The sequence below is a fragment of the Puma concolor genome, chromosome E4 (genome assembly GCF_028749965.1).
Source record: "Puma concolor isolate L17-30 chromosome E4, mPumCon1.1.hap2, whole genome shotgun sequence".
In the NCBI taxonomy this organism is placed as follows: domain Eukaryota; kingdom Metazoa; phylum Chordata; class Mammalia; order Carnivora; family Felidae; genus Puma; species Puma concolor.
Window position 1 is genome coordinate 26053783 of NC_141683.1, and position 12933 is coordinate 26066715.

The 12933-nt window shown below is 42.4% G+C and overlaps 1 protein-coding gene across 5 annotated transcripts in view; it reads right to left on the reverse strand.

The window, feature by feature from the left end:
* Positions 1 to 1832: 1832 nt before the first annotated feature.
* The window catches only part of SLC60A1 (solute carrier family 60 member 1), a 39748-nt gene continuing 28647 nt past the window's right edge, over positions 1833 to 12933 (reverse strand). For 3 of the 5 annotated variants that reach the window (XM_086693406.1, XM_086693405.1, XM_086693409.1), the window contains one exon: positions 1833 to 12780. In XM_086693406.1, the coding sequence (XP_086549532.1) occupies positions 12586 to 12780 (195 nt within the window). In that variant the 3' untranslated portion in view covers positions 1833 to 12585. The remainder of the gene's footprint in view (positions 12781 to 12933) is intronic. The other 2 variants (XM_086693408.1, XM_086693407.1) reach the window with 1 other exon arrangement.

Genomic DNA, 12933 nt, shown 5'->3' on the forward strand with positions numbered 1-12933 from the left:
GCTTTTAAAGCCTAGGATTAGAGTGGAATCTTTGGGAAAACTTGGCTTTTAAAGCCTAGGATTAGATTATATGCCACGACCAGCACTACAACACTGCCCGTTAGGAACCTCATCTTTTAACCCTAGAAGGAGTTCTGTAATGGAGTCCCAAACCAAATGGAATGAGGGAGTAAGGTTTTGAGGGCTCCAAATGACACTGATAGGAACCAGCATCTTCCAGATGTAGAATATTCACTTTAAATATGTTTCTATACAGTGTGGAGGAGCTACAGTGTGAGACATGCATGTTAGTTAGTAGTCAGGGAGGGACAACATTCAGGGAGCCGTCTTCACATCTGTCGTCTTGGGGACCCGTTCACTGGTGCGTCAGTGGCTATGGGCTGAAAGGTGTGCTCCTGAGGTGCGCGACAGTTCTGGAGGCAATGTTTGGTAGTGATGGGGAGCGGACGGTGGACTTCTCTCCCACACGGAGTCGCTTCGTGGGCATGCTTCTTTGGAATCAGACCTCAGCAGCACTTTGGGATAGTTTTATTAGGTTTATGAATATTTTGTACATTAAATCTAAGTATTGATGGCTCGATTTAACTAGATATTTTAAATTTTGAAAGCACAAAAGTATTTTATCTTTTTGAATTAAAGGAGAAAAGCCATTGGTTGTTTTCATAGACAATATCTTTGATGACTAACTGTGTCAGCACAGGGGTGCCTGGGAACCAAGGGCACCATTAAAACTCAGTCAAAGCAGCTTCCTGGGAACCAGTGTTTGTGAGGCCTCTTGTCTATATACCTACCCCGGAAGCCTCCGAGAGGTGCGGGCCTCAGGAGATTGATGATCTGCTTTCTCTTTGAGATCAACTGACGTGGAGAAGTGTGCGTGTGTGTGTGTGTGTGTGTGTGTGTGTGTGTGTGTGTGTGTATTTCCTTTTTCAAATGAAAGTTTACAACCTCAGCTCAAGTGTATGAGGCAGACCATTCTGTTAGTAAACTACCTCCTTCCTGGAAAACTCTCAGCTTCATGTTTTTTTGAGCATCCGGTGTTCTTAGCATCCAAAGGTGACATACCACTTAAGATCCATATTCACTGGGGAGACTTCTGTTCTGTATCTAGCTGGTATCCATCACAAGTCACTTTGCCAGGACGTTCACTGGTGGGCAAAAGTAGCCTAAGCGAAGATAAGGGAGCAGGTTGAATGAGCTTTTGAGACATCTGTGGTTATCTTAGCTTTTCATCTGCTCTGGCCCGTATCTACTCATTTGTATGCTGGGAAATGTTTAACAACCAGGCTTTCTGAAGGGGAAAAAACAATCCTTCAATTGTAGCATTTGCTGATTCCCATGATTAAATTATTTCCCCTGTGGCTGATTTTAAGCTACTACCTTAGAGCTGAGAAGGGATGAACACAGTTGGCTCAAAGCCACACACTGAGCCAGCAAAGCACCGCATTTATTCCATCCTAGGGTGGATTTTCACATAATTTCTAAAAGAATTTTCTTCCTTGTTCATATGCTGATTTCTTAAAACACAAAATTAAAATCACATGGCTAGCTTCAGTAATCTTTTTTTTAATGGTTTGTCAGTGCCTTTGTGAGGTTACATTCCTCATGGCATATTTTGTGTGTTTTAACAAAGGTAGAAACTTCCATTGATTTTTAAAAATACGTACATGATGGAATAATCCAGAAACCCTCAAAAAAAGTCAATGTAAGCTATATAAGCAGAGATTTTTTTCTTCTTCAGATTTTGATGGGGAAACTAAGCCCATGAGCCCATGTGTGTGTGTATGTACACACACATATATACGTGTATACACACACATACATGTATGCATGTGTATATGTGTATATAATGAAAAAGGGTCCTGGATTTTTTTTTTTTTTTTTTAAACTGGAAGAATTCTTTGATGATTTGCATACTGTATGAGAGATCAAAACAGGCATGACTGTTGAATCCAATCACCGGGCACAATTTCTAGTTTTCTCCATACTGTGCGACTCAGACGTGGAGGGGAAAGTAAATAAATAAAGAGGTGTGGGATTCTGTGGCTGTAACTGCAGGCTATTGGTAACATCACTCCAGTCCCATTCAAACCTGTTGTGTGAGTTGTAGCCTCATAACTTTGTTTCATCCTGGTCTCAGAACAGGTGATAGGATTCTGAATTTCTAAAGGCAGTTTTGTATGTTTCTGGGGAATTTAAGCGCTAGAAGCACTCATTGCCATTTCAGAAAAGCAGTCTGCAGCCTTTTCGAGCACACCTTGATCAGTAAAAGTTTTAAACACCGTATTTCCTACTGCGAAATCATACGTGTATAAGTGGAGTTGTATGCCGCTGTAGGAAAGGCACATGTACGTTCTGAGATGTACACAAAAATAGGAATTAAGGATGGTCTAAACAGTAAATCTTGACTGCAAGTTGTACTGTTTTCTTCCCGCCCCAGTAGATGGTCTCACGCACCTTCTGGCAGCACGTGCTTTACCTTAAAGACCACGGACTCGGGACACTGTTTCACTGCTTAATCTTGAAAATAAAACCTGGATACTTTTGTTGTGATATGTGGAGAACTCCTTTACATATTTGATCTGATTTTCATGTAAAACCCTTAGAAGTTTGATTTGGAAGTTTTCAGTAAAAGTTGTCTTCAGCTTCCTGAGATTTTATATTAATTCTTTTTTGTAAATAACCCCATTACCAAATGTTTTCCAGAGCTTTGTGCATATTATTTTTGACAGCCTGTTGGCTCTTGTGTCTTCATACTAGATAGGACTCTTTAATTTACTTTTATGTTACCAGCCTGCTTACAAACTTCTTCTGGCCTTATTAATACTGTATTTTACCAACAGATTTGGAATTATGTTAAGTTGCTTTATGCTAAAATAAGAGAATCACCCCTACTTTCTTGCTGCATTCACAGGCTTTGCTTTAAAAAAAATTTTTTTTAATGTTTTTATTTATTCTTTGAGAGAGACAGAGAGTGAGCTGGGGAGGGGCAGAGAGAGAGGGAGACACAGAATCTGAAGCAGGCTCCAGGCTCTGAGCTGTCAACACAGAGCCTGATGTGGAACTCAAACCCACGAACCGTGAGATCATGACCTGAGCCAAAGTCAGACGCTTAACCGACTGAGCCACCGAGGCGCCCCTGTAAGCTTTGATTTTTTTAATTTGTTGGAACATTTCAGCATCTCTTGAAGAAATAACTTTCCTTAATGGGTCTGTGCTATTTATCACTTACTTGTATATATTTTAGTTGCCCATGCCAGAAATCTAGAATTGTGCTGAGGTGTGTAGACAAGGATGGAGACGGGTGCAGGTGTCATTGTGCAGAAAGCTCCAAATGAATTCCCAAACCAATGGGAAAGTTAAAAAGACTACTCATGATGTATGTAGTCTGTTAGCTGAGGGCATGACAGAACATGTTCTTTCTAAAATGGAGCTGAGAAGTTAATTGTTTAAGCCATAGTAGGGAAGTGGAGGCCAACCATAATTATCTTTCTTTAGCAGATAATCTGATCAGAGAATGGGTCCTATGGAAAATATTTCATTAATTATCTTCTTGCTTTGGGGTCAACAAATAGATGTTATTATTTTTAATGCTGCTAGCATTACCTGAAGCAGGGTGCCCTGTTATTCCTCTTAGGTCATCAGAATTCTGCTTACTGAAGTTTGAAGTTTTAATCTCAGAGTCTAGAATTCTTGTGGGTGGTAGTGTATTAAGCAAGAAAAAAAAAGGCGGTTTGATTTCATTTCTCGTACTTGGTAGGACCTGTTAAAAAGTCATGTTTTGACCTGTAAACAGAACAGTCTGAAAGGTGAGTTGTTGATGCGGTTTAAATGTTCCATTTGAAGCTGCCAGTTTCTTCAGGCTTTTCTGGGAAAAAAAAAAAAAGTAAGTGCTAGATTGACAGCCTGCCGGAAAATGACAATTGCTAGGATGCCGCCATTCGCACTGAGCGCTTGTGAAAGATGGAAGTCCAGAGTGGTTTGTGCGAGAGGGGAGATGTTGGCTTTCAGGCTTTCTGCAGAAACCAAGAAATTCAAGCTGTCGTTAACATCATTTTAAATGAAACCTTTAACAAGAAAACTCATGAGGGATACGATTAAACGTGGTAAGGCTCTTGAACTCTAGTTTTTTTAGTGTAATACATATCAGAAAGTTTTATGAGGTTTAAAATTTCATTTTGAAATATGTAATTGGGGGACTGGAGCATTTCTTTTCAAATTCATTCTGGTTTATCGGCTGAGTACCGTGTGTGTGTGTGTGTGTGTGTGTGTGTGTGTGTGTGTGTGTAAACAAATCTGTCTTTCAGAGGGAACATATATTTTTCATCCTCTAGGATGGCTCCCAGGCTATTTTATACGAAAACTTAAAAAAAAAATTGGCTGCACTTTGCAGTTGCCACTTTTAAAAAATTAATGCCTTGCACATTTCAGTTTTTTTAAATTCTTAGACTCATAGGCCTTAAAGACTAATTGCTTGCCAACATTTTTAGAAATAGGAGGCTGCATGTGACATGCGCTGAACAAAGCCACGTTAACCCACTCGCTTGTGCACGTATCACTGCTCAAATACAGATGCCCTTTCCTAACATTTCTACACTATCACTTTTGTGTAAAATCCTTGTTATGTTGGGGTCTGAGTTTCTCAGAGAGGGGGTTTATACTAAGAGTAGTATTTCTAAAATACAGATTTGACCGTGAATTGATAAAATAGTGGAGGAGTTGTGGCTTTGTAGTCTAGTTTACCCTTTCAGACTGTACATAATAAGCATTAGCAGAAACCTCAGAGTATCTCGGGCTGAATGTTCTTCTCAGCTTGCTCTGTTTCCCATCTCCTGAGGGCCCATTCTGAGTCTCGTCCCTCCAAGGACTATGAGCCGCGCTAGGACAGGCCTGGGATCAGGACAGGGTGGGCATGCCCTGCGGCTAGGCCAGAGCCGTAGCCAATGGAATCGTCCAAATAGGCCCAGAATAGAGTTCATACTGGTATTAAATCACTTGGCACTTTTGGGGGCACCATTATTAGCACTGTTTTGTTATTAATAACTGGAAGCACAATGGTAATTTTGATTCATTTCATCTTAAGGATATGGAGGGTCAGAGAAGTAATGTCTATTTCTCGTTTATGTTTTCTGGAATTAAGACTCTTTGGAGAAGAGGTAAATGGATTACCTGATGAGCCATTCTTCAGGGCTCTGTAAGGTATGCTCTTTTGGCCAGGATGTTTTAAAATCATTTACAAGCTTTTAATACTCTGCTTTGTGGAAACGTATGACTTATTAAATGATTTGCAATTGATGGAGTACACTCAGCTGTGTAAACTATCCAATTACATGTTTCTTTTCTGTTTTATCGTTGTTGCTCATTGTCTGTTAGGCAGGGGACACAGTCCCTTCTAAGACACTTCATGGGTTTTGTTTTTGAGGGCAGTTTTACCAGCGCCTACATTGCAGTCAGTGCTTATGTAAGAAGTAGCAATATCTTATCAACTTCCCTGTTCACTGTGAGTGAAATTAACTAATATGCCTATATGTAAAGATAGAAATGAACACAATTAAGTTTTGATCACTCATGGCCTATTTATTCGGTTTGGCCGTTTGATTTTCCTAATCACAGTCCTGTCGGTTTCTGCACTTTTGCCTTCTTGCAGTTTCACTGACCTCTGTGGGTAGGGAAGATTCAATATGAAACTCAGTCCAGTCATTTTGCCACTGATAGCTTTGGTTTGAGGTGAATACAATTTTTGACCCGAAACTAGTTTTTTACAATTATACCCGTTTTTTTAGCCAGATAATCAAGTTGGTTTTTTAAAAAAGTGTGTAACTTTGTATTTTGAAGAACAAACTAAGAATTTTCTATGAGTCCTAACTGGATCTTCAGGTGTGGACGTCACTTGACAATGGAATGTTATTAGATAGTGAATGTTTGATTTTCATCCACCCAGTGTATAATGCGGAGGAAAAACATGTCTGCTGTGGCGTTAACACCGGAGAGAAGTTTTTTTGTTTTTTGTTTTTTTTTTTGTTTTTTACATCAATGTCTTAATTCGGGCTGTGTGGTCATCAGAACTTGTTGGGGTGTTTCCCTCCAACCCAGATCTACTTGGCTGAGAAGACAGTTCTGTCACTGTTTGTTTCCCCCTTGTTTATTGAAATCTGTCGCTCACGATACCTAATCTCCACCGCTTCTGTATAAATGGACCGTTTCTATGTGATGCAGGTGCACACCTACCCAAAGGAATGAATGACGGTTAGAGCAGCACTAGTGACTTGTTATAATTTCAGTATGATTTACGTTAGGGAGATCTTCAAAGTATTAACATTGCTTTTTTCTTCTTTTTCCTACAACAGCAACGAAAATAATGGTAACTGCTAACATTTATTGAAATTATACTGGTTGTTGGGGCAGCTGGAGAGAAGCTGCCTTGTCTTCTAGCTCAGCAGTGGGACTTAGCCTGTTGGGAAACAAAGGGGTGTTGTTTTAAGGTTGATTAGAATGATGGGAGCCAGAGTCTCGGATTCTAATTCTTGTGGCAAAGAACCTTCACACAGAGCGTAGGTAGGTGAGGAAGAGGATGCGCTAGCACTTTGAGGGCTTTACGATATGCTGCTTTGAAAAGAGAAAAGGACCGTTGATACTCAGTGCATCTCCAGACATAGCAAGGGGTTGCTCTGATAACCAATCAGGTGATCGCTTTTTCTCTCTCACTTCAAGTTTTATGCAAAAGTTTTGTTACATTCTGTAATGGTGATATGTGTCTTTTTAGAAAGATGATATGTTAAAAACAACTATTTTTATGCAGGAACTGACAGAGGAATTTGCTTTGTATAATGGCAAGCTAGCTTTAAGAAAGCACCGTAGCAAATTTACTGAAGTCTGAAACTACATAGATATGTTAATAGATATATGTGCAACTAGATACGGACGACAATTGTATTTTTTTAAATAAATATTTTTAACAAAATGATCCTCTGAATTGATTATTCCTGTCACACCCATTGAGATAGTCTCTGGATTCTGTTTTCATCCATGCTAAATGTGGGTTAGAAAAAAGTTTGGTTTCCCAGTGGTTATTAAAACCTGGCCATCAACTATTTGATGTGTAGCTACATTAAAATATTTAAAGCCTGGGGCGCCTGGGTGGCTCAGTCGGTTGAGCGACCGACTTCAGCTCAGGTCATGGTCTCACAGTTTGTGAGTTCGAGCCCCACATCAGGCTCTGTGCTGACAGCTCAGAGCCTGGAGCCTGCTTCTGATTCTGTGTCTCCCTCTCTCTCTGCCCCTCCCCTGCTCATGCTCTGTCTCTCTCTGTCTCAGAAATAAACATTAAAAAAATTTTAAAAAATAAAAATAAAAAAAATAAAATATTTAAAGCCTGAGTTGGGATATAGGTGCTGGAAACGGGAGATTGTAAAATGATTGTTGCCATAAAAAGGAATTGAGAACTGACGGGCTAGAAAAACTACTCCCCGTGTGAAAATTTCACTTCTGTTTGTTTGTTTGTTTTTAACTTTAAGAAACTTAGATTCTTTCATTCTAGCCCTTGTGAGCACCATATTTTGCTTGTTTCTGCTCTAGGCATTGTTTCTTGACATAAGACACTGGAGACTTGAGTTCTTTAAGTTAATGAAATTGGGACCTTTCCGAGCTGAGTTGATATAATACACATGGGGGAAAGTGGGGTTACTAGATGGCACAAATTACGTCACAGAGGGCTGTCTCTTGTCTCCAGGGGGAGATAATGAGATGGAGTAAGAGTTCCGTGGGGGGCAATGAAGCTTCACTTCAGATGGTGGGTAAACCATGTTCAGCGTGTTTGGGTAGTAACCATTTAGGACGACAGCCGGATCCTCCTAAACTGCTGTCGTCAAAATAATATTACCTAAAACCGTAGTCCCGGGAGGTCGAATACGTTTGGGAAATGGGGTCACCACCTCTTGGAGATTCAAGATGCATATTAGAATATTAAATCTCTAAGAAATCCTTCAGTAAAAAAGCCTGTTCGATCCACCATTTTCTAACCTTTCTGGCTGTTGACACATTCTCTTGAGAGGCATAATGTCCATTTTGCAATCACTTTCTGTGTTTTATAGATGCATCTGATGACAAACTAAAGCCCTAACATTGAGTAATTTCCCAGAGCTTGCATTACCAGGTTGGAGATCATCATTAACAGTTGTAAGCTTTTGGGGCACCTGGGTGGCTCAGTCGGTTAAGCATCTACCTTTGGCTCAGGACATGATCTCAGTTTGTGAGTTTGAGCCCCACGTCAGGCTCTCTGCTGTCAGGATGGAGCCCATTTTGGATCCTCTGTCTCCCTCTCTCTCTGTCCCTCCCCTGCTCGTTCTCATTCTCTCTCTCTCTCTCTCAAAAATAAATTAAAAAAAAAAAAAGCTCTCACACTGGTTTGTCACTATAAAGCACTGCACTTACCGGAATATGCCCTGTGGGTGCCTGGCTGACTCAGTCAGAGGAGCGTGACCCTTGATCTTGGGATTGTGAGTTCAAGCCCCACTTTGGGTGCAGAGATTAAATAAAACTTAAAAAGAAAAAAAAAAAAAAAGAGGAATATGCCCTGTAACTGGAGTTCATGAAGGTGACTTCCTTCGGGATAACTTTAAGAGGACAGTGTGTGATGAAAAATCAAACAGGAAAGATCATTTCTGCCAGACGGAAAGCGTTGGTGTCGAGGAGGTTGTTGGAACGTCACAGTCAATGTTATGATTCCCATGTGCTTTTCAAAGCATCATTGACAGAAACCCCACTCTTGTCAAGGCCACCTTCCATGTTGCCCAGTCCAGTGGTCGATGTTCAGTCCTCATCAGAATTCATGGCAGCATTGGTTACTTCCTCCTCCTTGAGATACTTACTCTTCATGGTGCCTTCCAGGAAACCACAGTCTCTCCTGAACTTCCTCCTCCTTCCGTGGCTTCTCTCATTTGCTCTGCTGGACCATATATATATTTTTTAAACCACTGTTGAAGAACCCCAGGGCTCAACCTTCTAGTCATATGTTCTCTCTCTAGGTGGTCGTCTTCAGTCCCACAGCTTTAAGCTCTATAGGTATGTGACCATGAAATTTATATCTTTGGGCTTGACGTTGAAGCTCTGTGCATTTATACTTACTAGCCTTCTTCACATCCGAGATACCATCATAAAATGAACATGTGCAAGACAATTGTGGAGCACCTCCTTCATCCTCCAGTGTTCACTGGCCTCGTCATCTAGCCAGTAACTCAAGTCAATGCCTTGGGGTCATCCTAGATTCCTGTTTTTCTCACACCCATACCCACTCCAGTAGCGAATTCTATCCATTCGACTTTCGAAATAGAGCTTGAATCCAATCGCATTCACTACTTCGGATGCTACCAACATTGTCCAAGCCACCAACGTCTCTTGCGTAGTTTAGGCAGTGGTGCCCTCGCCAGTGTCCCGGTTTCATTCCTGCCCCCCAGTTTCTTCTCCTCACAACAAGCAGAGTATTACTTTTAGAAGTGTAAATGAGACCACGTGCCCTGCCTGCTCGCAACTCCCAACGATTTCACATAAAAACAACAGAATCCGTGCTCCCGCCATGGCAAGTAGGATCTGGCCCTTCGCTGCCACTCCCGCCTGCTTCCTGCTCCTGTCACCACCTTGCTCACTGCATTTAAGCCTCACTGGCCAGCTTGCTGCCTCTCAGGGACAGACATGAATGCTGGCCGATGCCTGTGCACTCACCCCTTCCCCTGCCTCCTACGAGCTGTCCCTGGGACTTGGAGTCACTGCTCCCGCCCATCATCTGGTGCCAGCACAGACGGCACCTCCTTACGAAGGCTTCCAGGAGCATCTGTTGCCAATCCCTCTTCCCACTCCCCTGCTTTATGTTCCTCTGTGGCACTCAAGTATCCTTCATCTCGCGGCATGGTCCTTTTCCTGTCTTTCTGTCTTCAACTGCAGTGTAATCTGAGGCAGATGCTTCTATCTCATTCTCTGCCGATTCTCTGCACCTAATCAGTGCCTTGGACATAACAGGTGGCTCAATAAATCTTTTTTTTTTTTTTTTTTTTTTTTTTTGCTAAAGATTTTATTCTTAATCTCTGCACCCAGCGTGGGGCTCAAACTTACAACCCGGAGATTAAGAGTCACATGTGCTTCCCGACTAAGCCAGCCGGGCACCCCCTAAATCTTTTAAAAACGAATAAATGAATCAATCCTCTAAAAGACCGCTCGGTCAGTCTGTCTTCCTTCAGTGAATCTGGCGTACAGATGGATTAGATTCCTGCCTCCAAGCAGCAGACGGACATCTGGGAACAGGGTGATCCCGCTGCACTCTGAAATGTCACACTCTTCAAAGGAGATCAGGTAAAAAGCCCCACTTGCTCTGGAACTGATTTTGAAGTGGGGTTTCAAAACCTCTGCCTTCCCTTATTCTGATTATACGAACGAGGGAAATAGTGATTCTCAGTCTAACAGTTTCATTTCTTCTAAAATATCAGCCATGTGAACCTACAGTTTGAGAGAGACCTCTCTTTGGAAAATATTTGGTCATTTGTTTCTGAGCTGCATATAAAAGGCTCGATCGTCCATAATGGATAACACACTTGTTAAATTTAAAATATTTTATTTCAGGAAAGGTACACTTAGATTTGCTTCAATCTCGTTTTCTATATTCTCAAATTAATCATGATCACCTTAGATAAAGCCATTGATCCTTCTTTGTAAATCTGTATAAAAAGGATGCGGGTTTTTTTGTTTGTTTGTTTGTTTGTTTTGAAAAACCACGAGAAAAATACAGCTACTTCCTTTTTGTCCAGGTCAGTCACTCCAGTTAGATTGCACATTGAAGTCCGGCAGCCATCAGCTATTTTTAAGTATTTACAGGCATAGTTAAAACTACACCCTTAGACCATCAGCCTTCAAAAAAATTTAGATCTGTTTGACTTAACAATAATTATGTACCAAACATACGAACAATTTCGAATCTGCTTATGAAGAGGTTTTAAAAATTGCTAGCATTTATGAAGCAGTTTCTAGGTCAGGCATACAATAATTGCTTTAAACAAAGCCACTTCATTCTTTCAGAATTCCTTTGAGGTAGGGTAAGTTCTTTTAGAAATGTCACTTCGATTTAACAAGAACAAGCAAGGCTGGAAGACCATCAGTGAGGGATCCGCCCAGGGCCGCACAGCTAGAGAGAGAGGCCAGCGCCCGCTCGCTGGCCAGGGCCCCGTCACCACATGGGATATGCTGGCAGACGCAGCCGGCTGACATGACAAGGCCACCGATCTGGGGTACGCTGCTCAGTGTGGGGCCTGCGGCTCAGGCTACAGAGAACCTCGATCCCCTTTTTATAGCCACACATGCACGTTTGTACATAACGCAGAGAAGCTGCAGGTAAGCGCACGTACAGTCACCGTCACGGCCATTTTACTACTTACAGACGCCTCCGTGGTCTCACCCTTTCCAAGTGGCAGGCTCTGTGCCCTCTCGGTTACTAGGGGATCTGCTCGGTCGGTCGGGAGAGCCCCCTCCTCCACACTGCTTTCGGTGTGCTGCTCCCCCCGCATCGCTCGGCAGTCCCAGCTTTTTGTTAAGGAAACCCACCTGACGTGGTACAAAGAGCTGTTTTCCTTGACAAAAGATGTAAAGTTTAAATCAGGTATTTTTGAGAATTCCTTAGTGCTGTGCCTACACTTCGCGTAAGCGCGGTCAACCTTCATCCCATTCTCCCAGACGGCTTCTGAGCCCGTTAGCACTGATCGTTAGCAGTGGGGTACTTGCAGGTAGATGTTTAACAACTGGCTCTCCCGGGGGAAGAGAAAAGGGAGGATGTGTAGCCTCTGCCAGTTCCTATGGGGTGACTCCTCCCACGTGGCTGATCTCGGGCCACCAGACACGTTACCACTGAAAGCGCATCTGGGAAGAGATGGACAGAGCCACACCTCCGTATCCTATTTCCCCTGTACAGGTCCAATACGCTTAGGTACCTTCAAGGAAGTGATGAGTTTTGAGTGGTTCTTTCCCTTGTCTTTAACGGAATTGTTAACTTTCTATAAAATCTCATGTTTAATACTGGCCGAGTTTTAACAACTAGCTCTCAAAAGGAAATGTTAACGACCGGCTTTTATCAGCTAGTACGAGCCAGCCCAGCATACCACTGAATTAGTGTCCCAAAGATAGCAAGATTCGACTTTTCCTTTCGATGTTTTAGATTTTAAACGAACTACGGATATCAGCAACGGGAATTTGAGGGACCGTGGCTTACCAAAAAGTAAAAAGCACATAAATTATTTGAGCATGCCAGGAACTAACTTGGGGTTTGTTTTGACTGATTTCAAATATATCTACAGCAAGCAGTGATCATCGAGCTTTACAATTTCAACCTGTTCTTTCAAACTTCAACGAAAAGTGATATTCAAACCCAGGGGATGGTCCATGCAGGAGGTGGTCGGTGGCCAATGGAGCGAAGCATATGGCTGTCTTCTTCCTTCCCATCGGGGTATCCTGGACACCTCTTACCAAAGGTCCGAACCGGGGGAGAGGAAGGTAACTTGAATATCCATCCAGTAAACTGCTAATGATTTTCCCAGTCCGTTCAATTTCTTCTACCTAACCAAGTATTTGTGGAAAAGATCCGAGCCAAGGCGTGGAGAGATCGCCTCCAGGGCGACCCCCAATTTCTTGAACACTTTGGTCTGTGCTGGTGCTCGAGAGGCCGGCCATCTTCGCCTGCCCCCTTCCCCCAGTTTTACCTCTGGTAGCACTCTGGGCTTTCCATTCCCAGTGCTTTGTCCTGGGTAGGAACTACAACAGAAAAAACAGGCAGCATGCGTCAGCAGCTCTGATTAGCTGCGGCAATTATTCATTCCGAGAGCTTCCCCGGGCTTTTGCTTTTCCCATCCTATGGCTCCACAGGGAGAACAAGCAGAAAGTCAGACTTACTGGTTCTGGCAAACT